Source organism: Pectinophora gossypiella, chromosome 1 (genome assembly GCF_024362695.1).
Source record: "Pectinophora gossypiella chromosome 1, ilPecGoss1.1, whole genome shotgun sequence".
In the NCBI taxonomy this organism is placed as follows: domain Eukaryota; kingdom Metazoa; phylum Arthropoda; class Insecta; order Lepidoptera; family Gelechiidae; genus Pectinophora; species Pectinophora gossypiella.
Genome location: NC_065404.1, coordinates 7,358,014 through 7,382,836, shown reverse-complemented (window position 1 = coordinate 7,382,836; position 24,823 = coordinate 7,358,014). Strand labels below are relative to the sequence as shown.

At 34.8% G+C, this 24,823-nt stretch overlaps 2 protein-coding genes across 4 annotated transcripts; one reads left to right on the top strand and one right to left on the bottom strand.

Annotated features, from left to right (window-relative positions):
- Positions 1-12,250: 12,250 nt before the first annotated feature.
- Positions 12,251-17,559, bottom strand: LOC126369603 (activating signal cointegrator 1 complex subunit 1). Its single transcript, XM_050014097.1, has 8 exons — positions 17,541-17,559; positions 16,633-16,791; positions 16,158-16,257; positions 15,819-15,951; positions 15,457-15,585; positions 14,489-14,649; positions 13,582-13,754; positions 12,251-12,574 (listed from the first exon to the last, which is right to left on the bottom strand). Exons 2-8 carry the CDS (start codon positions 16,742-16,744, stop codon positions 12,291-12,293), a joined length of 1,092 nt encoding a protein of 363 aa, XP_049870054.1. The 5' UTR covers positions 16,745-16,791; positions 17,541-17,559; the 3' UTR covers positions 12,251-12,290.
- A 1,814-nt stretch (positions 17,560-19,373) lies between these two features.
- Positions 19,374-23,678, top strand: LOC126369518 (uncharacterized). Of its 3 annotated transcripts, XM_050014010.1 has the most exons (3): positions 19,374-19,600; positions 21,014-21,132; positions 22,188-23,678. In XM_050014010.1, exon 3 carries the CDS (start codon positions 22,199-22,201, stop codon positions 23,456-23,458), a length of 1,260 nt encoding a protein of 419 aa, XP_049869967.1. In that variant the 5' UTR covers positions 19,374-19,600; positions 21,014-21,132; positions 22,188-22,198; the 3' UTR covers positions 23,459-23,678. The 3 variants fall into 3 exon arrangements, with proteins under 3 accessions (XP_049869967.1, XP_049869950.1, XP_049869959.1); XM_050013993.1 differs by lacking the exon at positions 21,014-21,132 and having other exon boundaries at positions 19,376-19,600; XM_050014002.1 differs by lacking the exons at positions 19,374-19,600; positions 21,014-21,132 and adding an exon at positions 21,266-22,006.
- Positions 23,679-24,823: the final 1,145 nt, after the last annotated feature.

Here is a 24,823-nt window from a genome sequence, read left to right as displayed (position 1 = left end):
ACAAGTCTCGCTCGGTTATTGACTCAGGTTAGCCGTTATTAAGCTAGTCGGAGTCCTTCGACGGGCTTGAAATCTCTGACGTCTTGTTTGACTACGTACCCCATACGAGTCACTGTGAACGTTATACAAAACATTCTGAGCCCGACTTTGTATTCTAATATCTGCCTTATAATGTTTAGAATTACAAGGCTTCAAAGCTGTAGGTATTATATTAATATCAGACAATTTACAAAGATAAGATATTTTCTTAGAAACACTTAAGTCGGATTACTGCTTTATCAAAACAAATAGCTTTGTTATTTACATAATAAAATATTTGCTTTTTGATAAAATTTAAAATGTTTCAGCACAAATCTGTAACGTACCTACAGCCGTGTCGCAAATGGAGGCAACCATTTCTTAGGTACTTACGATAAATGGAAAACGGTCACAATATGTATGTTTTGGTGGCACGTACCGTATACTAAAAGCAATCAGGTTGGAGGCGTTTTCATAACAAAGAATGGGCTCTCTGCGGCGGCCCAAATAGAGAGCACTGAATTGCTCTCCATGGGCCGACGGGAACTTTGTAAACACAAATTTCCTATACATAGTCTCGGCCCATTATTGTCTCAAGAGTGCTTCCAAGATTTTGTCTTGAAGAAGTTAACCTTAAAGTTATACCAACTAACTATAAATCAATCCAAGTGTCGGGGTCGTACCAGCTACTTGCTGAAAAGAAAATAAGACTAAGTCCGAAAAGTCACTAGGAAAATAAATGGTTGTATAGATGTAGTTAAAGTTATCTACTCATATAAAATATCTAAAATTCTAAAACAACGAGCGTCGTTAATTTTATATATAAACCGTACAGCAAGATAATTAATTGCCTCAGGGAGTTACTAGGTCGGCCTATCTCAATACTTCCTGTTTGATTTGCAAAGAATGGAAGCGAAAAACCTTTTATTTTACGCTGGCCTTGATAAAACATCGTTTAAATTGTCGGCTGAAAAGCGGAGGCAGAGCGTAATGATGGTCAATAAAGGAATAATAATAATATTCTGGTGAAGCATAGACTTTCATAGCCTCTTTATTCTTATCGGTGATTTCCCAACCCACAAAAGGAGATTATGTCATACCGCCCTATTCCAAAGTCATTTACAACTGTATAACTTCAGATGTCAAATATTATTTCAACCCCGCGAATCAAATATGTATAAAACATACACGTTTGTGAAGCACTTTTCAGCCTCATAAGGTTTTATGACATGACACTCTGACAACAAAGCCGAGAACGGAGCTAAATTATATGTATTCATAAACGTCTTTGTTTATATGTAAGATTTTGATCGCTCCATAAAGTGTGTCGACGACGAAGGTGGGGCGCGTCACGGCATAGCGTCTGATTTGCATCGTCCGTCTGTCTGTGGGCTCCCTTCACCGGATCGATGCGAGGCCGCCCATTCATCATGGAGCAGCCAGCACCCTTTATAGACATTAATTTGTAACCCCACCCGAGGATACACGAGTCTTTGACGGCGCATCATTATGCGGAAAATTGGATTTTTATAGAAACCGTCACTGAGACCCGAATCGAGCTAGTATACCGGACACATGCTTCTTGACTTTCCGTTTTATAAGATGTAAAATGAAATGCATATTTATATATGTATTTGTACACATTAGGACAGACAAAAGAAACATAGAAAGAAAACAGACAGTACACGTAAGCTTATCTCTAAGAAAGAGATATATTTCTTCCAACTGACCTACGTGACAAGGAGACATGCAGTGTTATATTATTTTTTTCTACAAGCTACCCTTCAAAAATTACTTTTAATAAATAAGTGCCTATATGGATACAAATGTCTAATTAAAACTAACATAATAACGGGGCATTTATACATGTATGTGTACTCAAGTAGAATGTATGTATATGTACTAAATCAAATTTACTGAAAATTTTATTTGTGACGTAATTAAATTCCGTTGTTTGTCGACACTGGAACGTTCCATGTTGTTACTTATTTATCCATCGATTGTTTAACGAGGTGCATTGAACTAAGGGCGACAAAATTCAGTTTCTAAATAACTTCTTCCACGAGCACCTTGGTTAAAGCATTTGCGTGACCAAACAGCATTATCAAAGTCAGGAAAAAATTAGGTGCGTGTACTTTGTAGACATAATACAGGATGTAAGTAAAAAATATTGAAGTGAAAATTTTGCTATAAAATATTACGAGTGAGTAATTCCATCTGTTAATCCTCTCGAGAATTCAACAAAAATATACGGCTTTTGAAAATTTGCTTATTGTTACCTTTGATTTTCCGGAAATTGTGTGCAAGAACTAGTGGGTAATCTATTGAGAATCCTATTCAAATTGATCCACAGTTCGCGTTTGCCATTGTATTTCTGGCTACATTTTATTCAAGAAAGGTCTTTGCCTTTTCTTGCCGCGCAGTGCTCTATATAAATGCGTGAATATAATACAAACATTTGCTAAGCTGAATATAAACACCCTGTTTGTGAATAACAACTTCAGTAGCTATATTTTATTGTACAGCGCTCCCTTTTTTCCTATGGGACTGTTGATTAGCCCCGTGGACTTGGAAGTATTTTTATATCTTCCTTCAATTTTATTTCTTTTGTACGTTCAATTTACAATAATAATAAAAAATAAAAAGGTTTTTGTGAGAGTAGACTAAGTAAATAAGCACATTGATTTGAAAGTTAAAGTAGTTAGGTTTTATACAGGGTAAATGGTTCGAGGGTGAAGCAAGTCTGGTAGTTAATGATCCGCATATTTGATTGCCTCTTCTGGCAAATTTGGTGCGGAGTACATAGATACACACTTAGTGGGCACTTAACTTGGAAAGAACGGAGTAAGATCAATCAGTGATAAACTGATAACAAAAGTCTATCTCGGACTGGAAGTTTTATGGAACTGAAGGAATGACAGCGATCCAATCATTGGATTTTATTGTGCTGCTTATACAGAGTAAAAGCTCTCAAACCTCTCGATTTTCGAAGTTCGAGTCAAATCTAGATAAATGATAGGTAAGTATCCTTGGTCACCATACAAAGATAGATAATCGCGTCTAGACAAAGGAATGTTCAAACTTGCTGTTGGCGTCAGATCTGGCAACCCCCGTTGCCTAGGTATTGTTGTTTTTATGGTGCTTAGCAACGGGGGTGTAAGTTAGGTTTTTTACATTATTATAATTTTGTGATCTTTTACTCTTTATTATACATTAATACTGAGTTGGTCATCTTTCATTTCGCTCTCTAATACTTGCATTAACATAAAGTAAAAAGTCCACAGACCAGGGAAGAAAAAGGAATCATATTGACCTTATCTGTTCGGTGAGAATCACCAATTTAAAGTCCCCTGCAGCCAAGATTTGTATGTTACAAACGCGTGACAGGAGCACACGAATAACAGACACTCTTGGAGCAAATCTGCCTAAAACACTAATTGAATAATGATCATTGGATTTGTCGCAGGCAGCAGACTACCGACATTGCCCTTCGCAGATATTTCCGCCGTTTCGTCTCCCGAATACAAATGATCAACCCTCTGACGTCACCGCCTGTTACCGTTAATCGATTCACAAAGAGATTCCAATTGCCTATCAAATGTGTATTGAAGATTGAACGCTTCAGCGAATCCTATTGAGGCTCTTGTATACGGTTTTAAAATAGTAGCTAATAGTGATGAAGAACGGATACTATCCCTCTAGTACCTATTTAGTGAGGTGACTAACAAAAAACTCAACCAACATCAACTATCAACAACACAAAACTGAAACTAAATCTAACATTGGATATAACAAATATTATTACTTACTTTAGAATTACTTAAGTTATGGGAAAAAAACGACGTATGAGTTCAGTGGGTATACAACAATATTAATCTTCATAATTTCTAAACAATTGGTCATGTTACTGGCACTGAAAAACGTAATAAGTACCTACCTACCTAAATCTATTCCTTTTTTATAATATCAAGGATTTAAAACACCTCGTTATTCTCAACAACACATCAAGATTATCTAAAGGAATGAGATAACGAAGCGTGGAAGTTTTGACTGAGTCGAAGTCAAGCTTAACAGAATTACTAGCTGGCAAGGACTCGTGAGATTTCTTGTTGCCTAGCGAATACGAATAGTGAGGATCAGAAGCGGATTCAGGGGGGTAAGTTCAGTTTGACAGTTCTTGAACCGGCTCCATCTCTTTCTTAAGTAAGTGTAAGTAAAGGACGGCGACTATTTTTAGCATAAGTAAATGTACTTAAATAAAATTAAGTTTAGGCTAACAGCCTCGGCATCACTGGTGCTGTCTGCTCTGAACAAAATGAAATTCATTTCAGTTTAGCGCTAATTACACTTGCCAAGGTCACACGATTGCCGATCAGGATCATAGTATAATAGCAAATCGGTGGGGCGTAACCATAGTAACCACGATCTCGAACGAGTTGGTGGGGAGTAACCATGGTAACCACGATCTCGGGGTAGTGTAATAGCGTCGATTTTCCCAATTTCGACGTGACCTTGAAGTATCGGTGTGGGGGGATTTTTTGACAGATCTAACAATAATTCCTTCCTTTTCTTACGATGAGAAAGAGCTAGTTTGAGATCTGTCAAATTAAAATAATTATAAAATGAAGTCTTGTCCGCCAGAACTAGCACCATTTTCCTGCTTCTTAGTATCTACTACTGCTTCTTAGTACAAAAAGCATCGAAGAAAGAAAGCATTTTGGAATCATCTATGCCAAAATCCTAGATTAGCCACTGGTGCGGCTGACGTCATAACTAGCCATGTAATGTCAAATCGATATTACAACTCATATCGGGAGATTTATCTGCTTGTCGTCTGATGCGATGTAGGTCTAGGTTATAACAAATCCGATAACAGCGTTAAAAACGCGTGGCCTTTTCATCTTCAATAAAAAATGTGAGATACCCTTAAGATAAAAGAGATAAGATTTCGTTACGTGATTATATTAAGGGTATTCAATTCTCAGAATTCATATCCTTTATCTGTAATATTTTATCCTTATCTGTAAGTTAAATTGTATGGTAGATATATCTTGCAAATCGGATGTTAGTTTAGAATATACCTACCTAAGCTATACTATTATTATGGCTTAAGGGTATTTTTATACATAATAAAATATAAAAAAACAAAAGCAAAGTAGCAATCATGCTATAAACTTTAAAAAATACTTAAATAACTACTTAAGTCCATCCATAAATCTTATACTTATTTACATACATAACTAACTAATTAAATCTGTATTAGATAGATTTTTATATACTTAAATAAGAATTTGACCTACGGTTGTAGCTAAACGCAGTAGACATACCTCATAATCATAGGCCTCATACATCTTTATCAGATTATTTATACAGTGTCTAGGAGGCACTTTTTTCATTACTACCTATATTAGTATATAATATAAACACACCTAAACACTTAACAGGCAACCCAAGACAAGCGATTCTCATTTCACTGTGAACGGTGATAATAAAACGAAATTAATTCTTTGCCTCAACTAAAATACGTGAATATTAAAATTCTATCTACATCTCAGGTTAACAGGTAGGTTAATCATTATAAATAATTATAATCATTGTTCGCAACTCATCGTTTATAAACGAAACTTGTTTTGAGTTAAGTGACGAAGCCACAATCCGCAATATTGAATATTTCTCCGTTTCGCGCAATATTCTTAGAAGTTGTTCAACGAAACTCGTTTACTTCTTTATTTGAAACTCAGAACTCTTGTTACCCACTCGCAATTCAACTTAAAATTACCTTTAAATTAAATGAATTCTCTAAGCGAAACACGAATTGGGAATTACAAAATTTTTTGAAAGTTGTTTTACTTTCTTGTTAGTAGGTACTTTCAAGTTTGAAAATTAAAAGGTCCTTGCGAAAAGAAAAACTTTACTTAGAATGTTTTAAGTTGCTTATCATCTAGACAAGTCGAAAAAGCTTTTAATCAGAATTTTATTAAAACCTGACTGTTAAACAGTCTTTAAACAGACAGTAAACGGAGTTGATTATACTATTTTTTTCTTAAAATTATGTGGCCAATGGCCCCGATTCCTGCAGACACCGCCTAATTTTATTTTAGGTTATATCCGTCATTTTCGTATCCGTCGAAAAGGAAAGGGACGGATGATTCACAGCTCTTAATTTTAGGAAGAATGAGTAAATTAATGTGTCGGGTTATTGACTGACGTAAAATTTTTAGACGGTTGGTTTAGATTTGTGCTTAAAATTGACGTGTGTTCCATAAATTTTATGCTTGTCGATTACCCGTCCCTTTCCTTTTCGGCGGATAAGAAAAGGACAGATATAACTTAAAATAAAATTAGATGGTATTTACAGGAATTAGCACCAATATCTGAAATTATAATTGTACCTTCTTTCTCGACCCGTCTTAAAACCTTTTCATCATATATCGCTAGATATGCGATATCTCTCTAGGTGCTGCTCGGCACGTCTGTTGTTTATTATAAAATACTAACTTTCTCTAAGACTCTAAAATATAATTAATTCCAATGCGAGACTAAGATAAAGACAAAAACAAAATATTTTTCAACACACTCGTAAAGCAGCTCTTATTGCACCGCTATTAGGTACATAAAATACCTTATACTACTAGCACATTTTTTTAGTTTTCGTGTTTCGCTTATAGCACTAGTGTGTTTTTTTAAAATCCAGACATTAAGTTACGAAAATAGTCAATATTTCTAATAATAAACTGTCATTGCTGTAATTTTTCACAAATATGACAAATATATAAGTAGTGTTGTGTTTTGGAAATTGTAATTATATTTTCGTCACAAGTGTGTTGAAAAACGTCGCATGAAACGCGTGAGCATTGATCATTACAGTCTCGGCTCCATTACGCCCTCGCCTACTGTTCGGGCTGAAATCCAGCATCGACTGTAATGACCAACATCGCTCACTTGTATCATAACATACTAATATTATATATGTATACATAGAGCTGAACTCGCTACGTTACCAGAATAAATGAAGTATCTTTAATATTAGTACTGCAATGCGCTACCAACTTACACGGTTTTAAACTGGTGAAAAACGAATTAACACGTTACATTTCAGAAAATAGATTTATTAGGGAGTCGTGGTAGCCCAGTTGGTAGAACACTTGCCTCTCACTTTGAGGTCGCAGGTTCGAATCCAGCACAGGCCTAAACCAATGGTCGAATTTGTTTTCAAATTCATGTTTGGATCATAAATGATTATCACGTGCTCTGCGGTGGAGGAAAACATCGTGAGGAAACCCACATTCCCGAGAAATGCATTTTCGGAGGTATATGATTTAACCTGTATTGGGCTGGTTTTCCCTTCGCGGGTTGGAAGGTCAGACGGGCAGTCGCTTCTGTAAAAAACCGGTCCTGTCAAGTCTTCAGGTTAGGTAGACCCTGTGAAAAACGGGATTATGCTAGGGAGATAATTATTTCAAAAAATAGATTTATATGAAGCAGATTTACAATGAACATTTTTTTTTAAATAACAGAACGTTGCTGTGATCCGTTTATGCTTTCCTATTTAAAACACGATTTTACATAAATTATGTTAATAAGATCTTCATATACTTATGTAATATAAACAAAAAAACGTTTCGATCATTTTATATTAAAAATATAATATTACTTTTCCGGCTATCCAATGGCTATCACAAACTTTATTTTGCCCAATATTATTAACAAGTATTATTAGTACGTAATTAGTCGTATTTTTAAACCGCAACCGCATTTGAGAAAAGAGTTTTGTTACTTAAAATCCTAGAATACAGGACATGAAAAAGGTGGTAACAGGGCTTTTTTCTTTTTTATATGAAGAGGCGCCATTTTTTATTTTCACGTTTTACGAGCCGCCGGTACCCTCATTCCTGTTAATTTATATCCATTTATCACGTATTTTATTACACGCAAGAATATTCTTCCGAGAATAATTAATTTTAATATATTACATTTATATATTATATTAATGGGTTAAGCTTTAGTTGTTAGGTTTAATTAAATTGTATTTTAATTTTTTTATGATATCTTAAGTACATAATTATTATTTTGTTTTTCATAATTACTAAAACTATACTGCTGCTGCTGTTATTGTGACTTGTTTCCGTTAAAAAATGGTTAGTTTTTAGCAGTTAGTTAAGTAGAAACTTATAAGTGAAAATTTTGTTTTAGCATTTAGTGTCTTATAGCGTTACACATTTCTGCTATTAAGCTGTTAATTTCCCTAAAAATAAATAAATAATACCTTTGTTTTATGTTAAAGCTGGGTAAATAAGCTCTGATATTATATCAGAGTTCTCTAGGGAAAGAACTCTCTTATTTTTTTCCAGGTGATAAAGTAATGATGATGACTCAGTGCTCCCTGTATGACCAGCCAAATAGTAAATGCAATGACATAGCTAATCTACAATTAGTCAAAAAACACTAGAGCACTGCAAAGCAACAATATGTGATTAAATATATTTATTTATATTGAATTTGAAATAAGTAGATCATACCTTACGTGTTGGAATGAATACTGAATATAAAATAACATTTTAAAAATATATTCAACCAAATCTGACCCAGTTACAGGCGGGTTCCACTTTTGAACGCAAATCGAATACAATTGCTTAGAAAAATTGAATCTTCCAAGTAGAATGTCTTTTCAACAAAACGAATTCAAAGAATACGGCACGTTACTGTTATAACTGATATAAAAGCTTTCTTCAATAAGGATTTATTGTTCCCATTCATTCTACTTCTAATGCTCACAATCTGGACCTTATATCTTTCTAGGTCAAGCATTAGGTAATACAGGACTAACATCTAATTTAAAGATTATAATATAAAATTATCATTATCAGTACTTTTATAATAACATTATTATGTAAACGAAACTGCTGTTTAAATGCAACGGCTTTTTTACTAAACATCTTCAGCTACGTAACAACGGAAATAAATTGAAAAAATGTTCCTTTTCAATTACCAATTAGACAATAAAAAACGATTATGTAAAAAAAAAAACAATAATATAATGTACTTACGACGTGGAGTAGTTGGTCCAACACTAGCACGTGATCGTTGCGGCAAGAGAGTGGGAGTCGTAGCGCGGCGTAGCACGGGGCGAGCGCGTCGCGTAGGCAATGCGCCTTCACTGGCCGCCCCGCCCGCTACGCGCGTAGCCGGGCCGACGACGCGCAGCTACGAAACAAACTACGCGACAGACGCGCCAAATCTAGAAGCGAGGTTCATATTTTTATACTTTTAGGGATTCATTTATAATATGTTATAACAGTAACCTTTTAGGCCAAAAGAGTACTTAGTTTTCAAATACTTTTCCGTCGGTTCTTATATTATGTTTTATTTTTCAATAACTGAATTGTATAACAATACTTTATATTTCTTTGTAAAGAACGTCTAGGGCCTTGCGCCGACTTTTTTCTTGCAGCTTCTTTTTTCCGGCTATACAGGTATATAAATTACTATAACAGGTAGTAGGTACATAAACTTGTATTTAAAGTCAACCCATCACTACTCAATTTACTATAAACTCAATTATTCCGATAAAACATGTAAATAGTAAAATGAAACGCAATTTTTTTTTTTTTTATGAAGAGAAATGTCCACTCCACACGCGACGTAATTCTCTTCTATGTACACTTACCAGACTGGCCATTCAGTAGGTGCTGTCGTCATGTCGTGATTCACAGGCTGTGTAGGTGGTACAATGGATGTTCTTAACATATATCGACACTGCCATTTGCACAGCGCTGTGCTTTCAGTCTTCATTGTTGAATCCTATATTGATTCTAGTCTCTTTCTTCCAGTAGATCTATAAATGTTGTATACTTGTTGTTGTAGTGTGCTTACTTTAAATTCTTGTGCTTTGAACAAAATAAACTCGATAATCGGACTACTAGAAATAAAATGACGTAGCGGACTAGCGCCTGTCTTATCGCATCAGACAGCGAGTTGTGATTTAAAACTTCGAGAATGACTGCCGAGCTTTTCTGGACACCCCTAGGGGACACCCCTACCTTCTACTTATAGTTACAATCTAAACCGGAAAATCCGTGCTATTTGAAATTCAATAAACAGTAGGTCTATACGTATACCAATATGATAGACGAGAATAATAAAGTTCTAAATATAAGTACCTAAAGCCGATTTGAATCAGATTCATGAATAGTTCCTACTGTGTTTGTTAAAACTACACATGTAAATTACATGTTACAAGTGTCAATATTTATTTTACAAGTATATTCTACAAAAAATCCCTCTACTATTTTTCGATACACGTAATTTACACGTACTTGTAACTTGTAGCTTGTGAACGTGTAGACTTGTAAGTTTTTATAAACACGTCACAGGTAATGCTTGTAATGAAGTGTATTCAAAAATCGTGTGAATTGGTAAAGTGTTACCTAAATGTGAAACCACGAATTAAGTGGCCAGATTGTCTTGGCAGTCGGCATTGTTATTGTTGGTACTGTATTGAACATGGAAGGTGCATTTTGTGTGAGGGGTTTATCTAAAATCATAGGGTGGACCTACGGTGGACACGTATTTAAGCAAGAAAGAATTAAGTCAACTGTCAAACAAAATCTGTCAGACGACAGCAGATGTCTTCTAAAATTCAAATATAGAATGCAAATTAAAAAGTTACAATTAATATCTTAACGGTCGGTATATACCAAATATTATAGTAGGTATTGCGTGCAAATCCAGGAAGGCGGAAAAAAATCGAGTACGAAGCCTAAATGAAAATCCCGCAAGCTGACCCACAGGAAAGCATTCCTGGCTCTTTTTGAATTCAGCAGTTTCGTAACCGGCGCTACTCTGCCGCAGACTGCCCAGGCGGAAACTGTCTGCCCTCATGCCGGATTATAGCGGATAGCGGAACTGGCGAGGGTCGCACCGCACCCCTATCCATTCAGATTTCTTACAGCAACGGAAACAAAGTTTTATCGATATTGCCGATCTTGCCTAGGTCTGCTTTTGTTGTAGCTGCCTGCAATAGTGATGCGCCGATTAAAAATAAATTAAATTCTTATTTCGGAAATGTTACAGGTAATTGAAATAGTATCCGTACCTACATAATATCTTACAGGAGAAAATGACTGATGAAACAATTCAGAATACCAGTCTACTGAATAAGAATTAATTTATCATGTGATTGATGAATACTTAATAACTAAAATATATGTTATCGGGAAACTGACGTTCATTAGTTTTGACTATCTAAAAAACGTCGGCGACGTGAGCCATGTGTACGTTTAAGATTTATGATGGTAAAACATTTAGGCTACATAACATTGTTAAGTTACCGAGAAACAAAGGACGCCGCCATTATCCCCCCCGACCTCTAAAGTTTGTCTATAATGCATTACAATATTGATGTATAAAAAATTAAGCAAAATTAAAAATTTTGAAAAAAACCCACGACAGTAAAAAATCTCATCGAAAAAGAATAAAATAACTCAAAACCCCCGACTTAACCCAATTATTGGCCCCGATTCCTGCAGACACCGCCTAATTTTATTTTAGGTTATATCCGTCATTTTCGTATCCGTCGAAAAGGAAAGGGACGGATGATTCACAGCTCTTAATTTTAGGAAGAATGAGTAAATTAATGTGTCGGGTTATTGACTGACGTAAAATTTTTAGACGGTTGGTTTAGATTTGTGCTTAAAATTGACGTGTGTTCCATAAATTTTATGCTTGTCGATTACCCGTCCCTTTCCTTTTCGGCGGATAAGAAAAGGACAGATATAACTTAAAATAAAATTAGATGGTATTTACAGGAATTAGCACCATTATGTAGCGAAATATTTTAATAGACTTAAAAATACTTACTAAAAAAGAGTTGATATCTCGAGAAATCGGTAATAGATATCCTTAAGTACCTACTTACCTAAACAATGAATATGGATGTTTACAGTTTTTTCCTAACGTGTCTGTTTCTCGAAGATATATTTAAATGTAGCGATAATAATTTTACCATAATACATAACCGAGGAATATCCGTCGGGGGCTCTTAAAACATGAACTCAATCAAACATAAACCCGTTATTGAAAACCGCATCAAAATCGGATCATTAGTTTAGAAGATAGGTGGTAACATTACTTTGCACAAACGCACACACAAACATCTCTCACCCTAAATGCATATACCTGCTCCGTTCCGTCGTGGGTAAAAAATTAAGAAACATCAATTTTTTTAGTAACTTTTATTGCAAAAATATAAATTATGTAACATTACTTTATTATCAACCCGTTGTACAAGTAACAACACAAGTGGGTTGGTAATATCCGTCGCTTGCGATACAATGGCGCTGGGACAAATGTATTTCCTTTAGTTCTGTCACGCCGAAATCGAAGTCGACAAATTTTTGTAGCACTCCGGATCCATCGAAGGTCTCTCTCAGTTTCTTCGCGTTTCTTTGCTCTTCATTGTTGACAATACTCGTACGAGAAGTCCCTTTCCGGTACTTGGAGTTTATAAAAGTGACATGAAGCTTCACATTCGCTCGCTCGTTCCTTTCCATGAACCCTTGAAAGGGAGAAATCTTGTCAGTTGACTAATCCTAATTAACGTCATGATTTGCCTAAGGATATAAAACAAACTTTTTCGCCGAACTTAATTTCTTTTTAAATCCAACCCCAAGAGTAGGTACACCACTTTCATTTAATATAGGTATGTACCTATTTCATTATTGACGGCCTCCGTGGTCCAGTAGCTGGGCGTAGTGCTTACAATCCGGAGATCCCGGGTTCGAATCTCGGTGGGGATATATCTCAAAAATCATAAAGTAAGCTCACAACTATTTCCAATTCGGGTAGTTAGAGCAGAGGTACGCTCACCGCATGATGAATTAAGTACCCACACTTCACCGAGCTTCTTGTTAGATCAGCGTATAGGCGATGGGTGGTGAGCCGTCATTGAATTTTATATTGAGCAAACAATATTCCCTAGACACGTTAAACAATAGTATCGCAACATTAGATGCCAGTGATTGTCCTTAGAGGATTAATCAGACAAACGATTGACGCTCAAGGACTAAATTAATTAATTAATTCCGATCGATTCTGTCCCTTTTAATCCATCGACTTTGAATCCCGCGGTCTAATGGAATGAATTGTTTGGATTTGCATTTTCTTGTTTCGAAATGCCAATTGACCCGCGAATAAAAGGTGTGGCGAGAAAAACTAATGAATAGTGCATAGAAACCCCGAAAATAGGTACCTATAGAACACTAGATAGAAAAGTATTTTCAAATTACGTAGTACCTATGGGTTAAAGGTTCGTTTAGTCAAATGTAATGTGATATAAGTTTTCTGATTCGTTTGTTAATTAATTTAAAACATATAATCTCTAATCTCTATCTTTTATATCGAGAGCGGTCGCAAATTGTCGTCATGTGACATTAGGGATCCTAGACGTATAGTGAAGGTGTGTATAATCGAAACTTTTAATTATCACGCTCGCAAAGGGTCGCATTATTGCTTGAAGGTGTGAATACATCTTATAGCGCAAGTGTAGCAGTTCAGAAAACTTACCAGCCTTATAATAATGGTCAACAAGTGCGTCAACAAGCCCCTGCACCAAGCCTGATGGTGCGTCCTCTTCTTGCACCAGCCCGTACAATACGTCTATTTCACGCGGATCGTCGTTCATGTAGGAAAGCCCTTTCAGACGCAATTTCAGCGGCAAATAATTTTCGAGCATAGGTCTGTAAATAAAAGAAGGTCGTTGGAACACTTATAGAATTAAAAATTCTTCAAGCAAGTAGGTCGCTTCGGTCTTCTATTTAGTTGGTTAGGTATCAAGACTTTCTTTCAAGTTTTCTGCTGAAACGAATCGCCTAAATAATTGACAGAAAAAAGTAAATGACAGTGCCACCCAAATAAGACAAAATATTGGAACAATTAACAGATTTTCTTTTAAATTATCAGTATTATTTTTGCGCAAATAAGAGAACTTTTTCGTACAATAATAGGGGCATGCAGGTAAAAATTATGCCTATTTCTTCAAAAACAAGAAAGTTATTTTTTAACACCCATAAGCTCACGACTATAACCCAATTGGGGGAAGTCAGAGGTACATCGCAAGATGAACTAAATATACACACGTCACCACGCATTCTGCTAGACAAACGTGATAGGTGGTGAGCCATTGCGCCGTCTATAATAATGATCGAGTCAACTGTGTTAGTAAAAACTGCACTCTTTACTTGTATACTGCACCCAAATCAACTAACTACTCCAGAAACTATACATCGGCTAAAAAAGAAACGAGACATTTGCCATAAGAACAGTCAGGCTGAATGACTACTTCAAAGAAAGCTGGGAGTAGCGTCCTCCATGGCATATAAACCCAACTCATATGCTTATAATCAATGGGACTGATCGCGAGATACACTAAAAAATACTTCTCTACTGCTCTACACTTGTCTTTTTAAATTACTTTATAATTTTCTGTTTAGCTTCAGTCAGCAGGTGGGCGGCGCGCAGTCTTTCTTCCTTGTCCATCAAGCACATTACACCTATGGTCAAGTGCAGTTTGTTTGGTTTGATGAACAATGTTTCATCTAGACCCCGGTCTGGACAATTACGCAGGACACTCTCCTGAAATAAAACACATTATATTGAACCTACACACAGAGACACTTAGGGTCAAACCTCATCGTAGTTTCATATATTTGTATCCTTTTCTGTTACCGTCGTTTTGTTGTCGTCGTCATTTGCTAGAGCGAGAGAGAGCAACCGCACAAGGCAGAATTGGCGATGAGTTAATAGCGTGCTGACAGATGTGTTTTGACCCTTATAAACTCAAGATAGTTATCTCCATTAGCAGTGGGATGAATGTACAATCAAAGAGCAAAAGTTCAGTCACTGAGCCCAGCAAATTATTTGTAAACACTGGTGAAATTATGAACCGTTAGTTGTCATAATTTTTTTTTTTTTTTTGTTTTTGTAGGTGTTTTTGGTCTATTACAGAAACGACATGTAACCAGGAGGTCATAAGTGCAACCAGTTAATTTATTACTTTGCAAGAAACTGATTGTAGCTTGCAGCTTATCGTCAATTTGCAGTTTAAGATAAAATTTAAGATAATTTAAGATAAAATAAAATTTAACATTTTAAGATAAAATGTTGAATTCTACTAGTATATGCCCTTTAATGTAATACAATAACAATGACATAGTACATCACCTAGCACGAAAGAGACGAGAGATATATCTCTTTCACAGCATGGTCACTCTAATCACAGTACATTAAGTGGTTAGAATTATTAATCTACAATCTTAGAATGTACCTAATCCCTGTAGAAATTGAGTAAAGGATTAGGTACATTCAGTCCCAATTCACATTGATCTTCTAAGTTATTGGTACTAAATATAATACAAAATAAGATTAAATAACATTAAAAACCTTAAATTTTTCAAATTTCTCAATAATCTCTGGAGTGTTCAGTGGAATAGATAAGAAATGTGTAGCTTTCTGTTTCATTCTTGATGATATCACTATTATATTTATTCGTCTTCTAGCTGCCTTCACATTCTGAAATAATTGACAATGAAAGTAAAATTAGTCTACTGACTCACATTCATTAACATAAACATAAGCAGGCTATATACATATTTAATTGTAGCCAAGCAATAATAAAATATTTTTTCTGTGATTGTTATTATGGTGATCAAGATCCAGTAGCTGTAACATATGAGGAATTCATCTTTATATCATTATTTAACGATTATTTTAGATTAATTACTAGTTTAATTAATGAGACTTACAGATTCACTGGAACCAAAGATTACAATGTCTCCTGATTGACCTTGTCTTGGAATTTTTATTTCAGTTCTAGTATCACGTTCAATTCTCATCTTAATAACACCTTTTTTGCCTATAATTGATCCTATATAGTGTCTGTAAAAACAATAAAAAATAGTCAATGCTGATGACATGGGTATGACACATACCTACATTTATTCACAGTAACTTGGACAGTTTAATTAAAGAGTAATAAAAAGAGGAATTCTTAAGCAAACATTTTTAGTTTGTTTCTTAATTTATACTTGAATATCAGCTGACATGTCCATTAGTCTAATAAATATGACTTTAATTCTACTTACTTTGATACATGTAAACTAGTACAGTAACGGCTGTCATCAATCCTGGTCACTTCAAAATTGTCATCATCTCCTTCATCATCTACTCTGTCGTAATCCATATCTGAAATACAAAGAAAAACTGCACTCAATAAGAATCCAATACAATTGTATCCATTATGGTAAAATTGAGAATTGTTTTGGTTTGTAATAAATAAGTGTCACCCCATTTTATCGGTTTTAAGCTTTTTAAATTAACAAAAATCATATCCAAAGAGTCAACATATACCTCACGAGAAAAATTACTACAGAATGTAGATGGATTTCGGGACCCTGATGATTGTTTACCTAAATATTTTTCAGTCACTATTTTTTTTTTACGATAATATTGGCACTAACTACTAAGAGATATTGTTCAACAACGAGAAAAATATGTATACTTCATTAGACAATAGTGTTAAATTTTATTAAAGATAAATATTATTACTATGTTACGTACCATTTTCATACAAATCATGTTCTTGAAAGGCTGCAATATCAAAGTTAGGATCGTTTACCCTGTAACATCTCCCTTCTATCCATAATACTTCTGGCCGAAGAATCTCGTTCATGTTTAATTGGATTTAAACTGTAAATAAAATTATTTTTTTCGTATAATGGTGCTAATTCCTGTAAATACCATCTAATTTTATTTTAAGTTATATCTGTCCTTTTCTTATCCGCCGAAAAGGAAAGGGACGGGTAATCGACAAGCATAAAATTTATGGAACACACGTCAATTTTAAGCACAAATCTAAACCAACCGTCTAAAAATTTTACGTCAGTCAATAACCCGACACATTAATTTACTCATTCTTCCTAAAATTAAGAGCTGTGAATCATCCGTCCCTTTCCTTTTCGACGGATACGAAAATGACGGATATAACCTAAAATAAAATTAGGCGGTGTCTGCAGGAATCGGGGCCAGTAATTAATTTATTTTTTTTTGTTTTGGTTTTCCCCGAAGGGTAAGGCAAAGGGAACTATGCCCATACAGCCATGTCTTACGTATTTTATTTTTTCTTGATGATTAATGAAATGATGAAAGGTGATGAATGATGATGATGAAACCTAAGCCCCCACCCTCGGAGTAGACTCCTACTCCGAACCCCAAACGAATTAACTCAAAAGTCCGCATAAACTTTTGAGTTATGAAGCGGCTTCCCGGCACGAAGCGAAAATAGGCAGATACACTTTGTTTATTGAATACTCCAATATAATAACACTCGCGAATGTCTTCTGACTAACTTAATGCGATCATTAACCACAAAACACCACTTCGTATTAATTATTTAGATTACTCAATGAAGAAAGCAACTGTCCCGTTCCCGTTTCCCGCCGAAAAGCCGTATAACAAAGCCGTATAATAATTAAATAACCCATATGTAAAAATGTCAGGCTTTTTGGCGGGAGACGGGAACGGGACAGTTGCTTTCTTCATTGAATAATCTAAATAATTAATACGAAGTGGTGTTTTGTGGTTAATGATCGCATTAAGTTAGTCGGAAGACATTCGCGAGTGTTATTATATTGGAGTATTCAATAAATAAAGTGTATCTGCCTATTTTCGCTTCGTGTCAGGAAGCCGCTTCATAACTCAAAAGTTTATGCGGACTTTTGAGTTAATTCGTTTGGGGTTCGGAGTAGGAGTCTACTCCGTGGGTGGGGGCTTAGGTTTCATTATCATCACCTTTCATCATTTCATTAATCATCAAGAAAAAAATACGTCAGACATGGCTGTATGGGCATAGTTCCCTTTGCCTTACCCTTCGGGGAAAACCAAAACAAAAAAAAAAAAAAGTAAAAATGTCATAACAAACATATGTCAGTTTTTTTTTTTCATACTTTTCATATTGTGTGCTGTCCTGGCTTTTTGGCGGGAAACGGGAACGGGACAGTTGCTTTCTTCATTGAATAATCTAAATAATTAATACGAAGTGGTGTTTTGTGGTTAATGATCGCATTAAGTTAGTCGGAAGACATTCGCGAGTGTTATTATATTGGAGTATTCAATAAACAAAGTGTATCTGCCTATTTTCGCTTCGTGTCAGGAAGCCGCTTCATAACTCAAAAGTTTATGCGGACTTTTGAGTTAATTCGTTTGGGGTTCGGAGTAGGAGTCTACTCCGAGGGTGGGGGCTTAGGTTTCATCATCATCACCTTTCATCATTTCATTAATCATCAAGAAAAAAAATACGTCAGACATGGCTGTATGGGCATAGTTCCCTTTGCCTTACCCTTCGGGGAAAACAAAAACAAAAAAAAAAAAAATGTGTGCTGTCCTTTTTTGTTTACTCAAATGGGTATAAGCTTGTCTCTATCTTTTAAAACTTTTTAATTTACATTGATTGATCTCGAACAAAGGACTTTTGAGATTTTTTTCAATGGATTTCTATTTTTACCGACTTCAAAAAAGGAGGAGGTTCTCAATTCGACCGTATATTTTATTTTAATGACATTCTATTTAAAATTATATGATCTGTATTGTCTCAAGTATTGTCTGTATTTAATATATCGTAGAAATGTAAAACTATAATTAATTAAAATCGACAATCCATACTAAAAAATATATATTAATTCGAAAGTAAATCTGTTTGTCTGTCTGATACCTTTTTACGCACTAAACTGCTGAGTCGATGTGGAAGAAAATTGTAATTGAAACCCACAGATACGGACCACAGGGTAAAACGGAGTAATTATTATTTTCTTTAGGGTACATACATCCCAAGCATACTGTACGTAGGATTACGTGAATCTACCATGAACGTGAATATAAAGTGAATTGATAGAAATGAGGGACTTTCCAGGTCACGTTTCCCAAAAAAAAATTAAATGGCACCTATTTTCTTACTGCTCAGATACCTAATTGATTAAAAATACCGTAAATTTCAAGTCCGTTAACAGTTGTTGCTTTCTGTCCAATCGTACTATGTATGTGGTTTAGAAAAATGTGGGAATAGTTCTGCATTTGCTATAAATAAGTCAGAGAAGCGTAGAATCGTGCATGTTCATGATATTCCAAATTAAATAGGTACCTAATAAATAGTGTGTACACAATATAGATACCTACTAAGTATAATAGGTATGCGCACGATCTAGTAGATTATTGTGAATTACCTATTAGTTTATTTTGATCTTTATGTTTGTTAAACACATCGATAAATTGCCACCTGACTTGACATAAACGTATCTAGTATAGTAACTGATAATGATAAGTTTATCATTAGTCGCCCTCGTTTGCTAACGCATCGTACGCGCCTCGCTCGACATATCAAAGTGTTGTTAAAAACAAGTCTCTTCGAATAATATGTTTTGTAAATGTTCTTATTAATCAATCATGAATCGTATAAAATTTCATAGATCACCTAGTTCCTACTACGCAACAAATTATAACTACGATTACGCTACTGTTCAAAATAAGGAAAATGGTACGTATAAATTAATATTGCATTGCATGCATACGAAGTTGGTAGGTTAATACATAATATTAAGTAATATAATTATGATTTATTAGCTAGTAACAGACGGGTAATCGACAAGCATAAAATTTATGGAACACACGTGAATTTTAAGCACAAATCTAAAACAACCGTAAACATTTTACATTGGCCAATAACCCGATAGAATTAAGTTGACAGCACATGTCAAACGGTTTGCATACCAGCGAGATACCTTTTTGATTCGCCCGGGTTATTCATTCATTTACTCATTCTTCCTAAAATTAAGAGCTGTCAATCATCCGTCCCTTTCCTTGTCGGCGGATAAGAAAATGACAGGTATAACTTAAAGTAGAATGAAGAGATGTCTGCAGGAATCGGGGCCAATGTCAATAAGATACCTACCTACGTGAATATATTTTAATAAAATAATGGCCCCGATTCCTGCAGACACCGCCTAATTTTATTTTAGGTTATATCCGTCATTTTCCTATCCGTCGAAAAGGAAAGGGACGGATGATTCACAGCTCTTAATTTTAGGAAGAATGAGTAAATTAATGTGTCGGGTTATTGACTGACGTAAAATTTTTAGACGGTTGGTTTAGATTTGTGCTTAAAATTGACGTGTGTTCCATAAATTTTATGCTTGTCGATTACCCGTCCCTTTCCTTTTCGGCGGATAAGAAAAGGACAGATATAACTTAAAATAAAATTAGATGGTATTTACAGGAATTAGCACCTATGTCCCAATAATCCGCCGGAAGTCTCTTACTGCTGGGCCAAGGCCTCCCTCCATTTCTTCCATAAACCTCTATACACCTATCTGGGCACCATTAAGCAAATAGTTACCTAGGTAGGTAGTTCATTCTTATGATGGATATACCTCTAACTAGGTACCTCATTGGGATTAATCGTGAGTCGTGAGCTTATGTTATATATTGTGTTAAATTAACTTCGTTAATCCTTGGTTAATCCTATATTAAACTAGTTAACTTCGTTAAAAGTTAAAGCGTTGAATTTTGGAAGATTTAACGCAAGTTAACCTTAATCGTTTACTCATGATAGACATTAAATTTTAGTTGCGTACATAAGTAATTTATTTATAAACAAAGTTAGTTAATATAGACAAGATTTTTCAATAACATTCGATACCTAACCTAATTCTACACAAATCTAACCAAATAACAAGCAACATTGATTTTATTATAGGTACCTACCACATTTTGTCATTTATTTGTATGCCTGTGGCCTGTGCAATTTTTGAGTAATTAAATTATATACGTACCCAAGTGATGTTAAAATAGGTCATATCATTTGCAAATATCCAGTTCAAACTTATGTACCTACCTACATCGCCAACCTAAGTAAATTCAATACTTATGATTCTATTTTTTTGTGTTGAAGTGAATGATGTTGACTTCCGGTCTCTGGGATTTACGATTTACCTGTTTAAATGCTTAAAGGCAATGGAATCCCAATAAAGCATTATTACAGAGATTTTTCTGTCATACGAATTTAACCATGTAAGTAAAATAAGAACTAGGTAGGTACCTATATTCTCTTTGTCTATATTATTAATTTATATAAGTGTCTCCGTTCCACATGATAGGAGAAACGTAATTATGTTTAGAACTACACAAACGACGTATTATATTAAAATATAACACACCACAACCACGTTATCTTATCTGCATTTAGTTAGGTATTACACGGGTGGATCAAATATACAATGTTAACAATCTGTTTCTCTTCGCCTTATACATTGGTACACGAGGGCGACGTATATTTATATAAAAGAGGTACAAGCTTCATACATACTTATACCAGATAAGAGCCATCAGCGCTTCCCATTTGTCTGGCCAAGTGGTTGCCGTCTAAGGCTAATGAGGTGCTCTCCCAGGCCACTTTCCCTAATAAAAATATAGCTAGATGGCGTTGTTCAAATTCTTCTTCTTTTGGCCGTCTAATTTCATGAATTTCAGCCGGATGCATCTTTTATTTTTATCTTTGGGTATAAAATGATGATACACCCAGGTGACCCAGAACATCTTCCGACTATTATTTTTCTATTTAAAATAGAGAAAAGTTTATCTTTGGACTGGACCCAAAAGACTTGTATCCCACGCGCCTAAATCTTATACAGAAACAAAATGTCAAAGTCAGTCACGCACAAATATTATTCAAAAAAACCTGCTTACGACCTTGGGCGTAAACTGGAAAAACTTTGAATAAACAATTAACTAAACAAATATGCGTAGTCCTTCTAGCTGTATGATCAATCTCTTTTATACAACATCGGATCCCAGGAGAGATAAATGAACCAGCCCAGTACACTAATCACGTCGTAAAACTGTTGCGTACATAGGGTATTATAGAAATTCTATCAAAAATAATTCTGTGAGTAAAACCAGTTATAACTAAAATTCTTAAAATAATTCTTAATATTTGTTAATTTATTGGTAGATTCATTACAATACATTTTTTATTCCATTGTGCGAGATTTGAATTTTATTTGCAAGTAGTTCTTTAACTTTATTAACAATATCCAATACTAATAAACATGAAATTCTACTTTCAGGTGACCGTAAAATGCATGGATCCCGGCGAGTGATAACGTTTTGCTTACTTACAACTGTTCTACCAAGCATACTCATTGTGTTACCATTATACTTGAGAAACATTAAATATGCTGATGTCATGTATCAAATATCAGACTCGGATGTCATACAAATACATAAAGGACAATCATCAGTATTTTGTGAAAAACATTCTTTGAAAATGAACACAACCTTCAATGCATTCCAAATGAGAGGGAGGCCTGAATTATCTGATAATAGAAGACACATAAGACTGAAAAAATCAATGACTTTACCTGATGACACATTAGAATATTGGGGATTTTATCTGTTTAAAGGTGCAACCGTTGAACTTAAAGCTTGTTCTCGATATATTGGTTCTAAGATACTAGTGGTGAAAGGAGAAAGAATATTCAATACTTGTGGCATTATAGACGGTGATAAGTATAAGAAGGATCCTCCTACTGTGCAAAATCAAGGGCATGTTGTGATAACATTAGAAAACCCTGAAGAAGAAAAAGAAAATAAAAGCATTCCATTAAACTATGATGAAGACAATGTTGTTGAAGACGAATCTTGGTATGATGAGAAAGAAAATAATTCTACACATTTGGGAAATAATACTGATAAAACTTTTGTTAAATTCAGTAGTCCTGTTCAGAACGAAATCCAGGAAAAAGGTAAACAAAGATCCAGAAGAAATATTAGAAAGCCACCTTTACACAACCCAAACACTGTGTTGGATGCTGGAGTCAATCATGGTGGTAATGCTTTAAATACCTCTGTTAATACACCTCAAGATTCTGTATCCAGTTTTGAAAATAGTTTATATGATTGTTACCATGACAATATGCTAATTAACAATTACTTCCCTCATTCAATGCAATGCAATAGTACTGACTATTTAGAGAAAACAACAACACTAAAAGTTATCCATAATGTAACAGTAGATGGATATTATTATTATTTATTTTACAGTGACAATGATATTGTAAGAAATGATATTCACGTAATTTTCGATATTTATAAGCCTACATTCCAGTATGTAAATATGGAAGCATCCAAAGTTTGTGTTAATCAAACTGAGTGTGAGTTTAATGTAAGATTCTTTAGTGATGAGTTAGTTATAGTAGAAGTGCCTACAAAAGATGGCCTAAAGAATGACGACTCAGACACTTCCATATTAGTATCTGTGTGTCATCCAAGAATGTCTGTCTATATTATATTCCCTATTTCTGTCTTACTGATGATTCTTATATTTGCATTTTTATGATACTTGCTAAAAGTGACATTATACTACATATTGATCAAAATTAACTTTATGAGAAGTGTGATATTAATTTATTAAACTTAGTAGGTATCTTGTTGAGATTTTATGATCATATCTAATTAATTAATAATAATCTTATGAGAATATGTTGTCTTGTATGTAAGTTCTATTTATAAGTACTGTTGCATGGTAGATGACAAAATAAAATAAGCTTTAATATTGATTGTTCTTTATACCTATTCCTGATTATGAATAATTTATTATAGCTTTCTATTAATGCACTACTTTTTCAATAGAACACAAGAGTGAAAAAGACTTATTTATAAGGCAATTTTCCGAGCAAATAAATCACAAACTTAAAGACAGCGGGGGGGCGGCAGCGGCTGTTCCTACTAGGTATTACCCGCTCTGCTGCCAGCCATCGAAAATACAAATCTACGCATTTAAACGCGCCGTTGTCTCGCTCCGTGCCGCTATCATTCAGTATAGGTACCTATTCTACTTCGCAGTATGTAAGAATTAGGAGACCATCAGTCGGCCGTCAAAGCCATTCGAGTGTAAATCTTCAGACGTCTCTAGCAGGTCTTCGCCTGAATGGTGCCCTCGCTCTCTGCGAACTGTCGTAAGTCGTAACCGTTTTAAGTTTACCCCTACCATCCCCGAAATTAACGGATAATCCGAAAATCATTCTATATCCGTATCCGAAATCCATAACATCCCTGGTAAATATTTCTTGGTTCATGGTGTAGTGTAGAAATGTCCAGTAACCAGTTTTCAAACCATGTTCAAAACAGCATCTAGAATTTTTAATGAAGCACATCCAACTCACGCCCAGAATGATATGTACAGATACAGAGCCATAAGTAATCAGAAGACTTAGTCAAATCCTGAAATGGATATACCTAATCCGTGGTGGCAGATCCTGTTCAATTTAGAAGACATCCCTCGTATCGGTTTTTAGCCGGGAAGATAACAGCCGAACGCGTTTTGTTTTTATTCTCAAGTAATGATTTATTCATTTTCAATTGTTTTCAAACCTGTCTTCTGATTTTTACATCCAACGCACCCTCTGAAACGAGACTAACTACAATCGTTAAAGAATTTGCTGCTGTTTAAATTAATTTGTCTAGATACTTGATTATCTTTATTACTTCTAACCCAACCACATTATAGTCTTACCACTCAAACTGTTTAAAATGAAACCACATAAAAAACGTTAAGGATAACTTCTAAAATAGCCCTTACTGAAAAGCTAAAGCAGTTAAAATATACGTGTTTATCCATTGTGAAATATCCATTTCCTGATGCAAAACATATTGCTATGTATATAAATACACTCTAAACCAACCATATAATGGTGCTAATTCC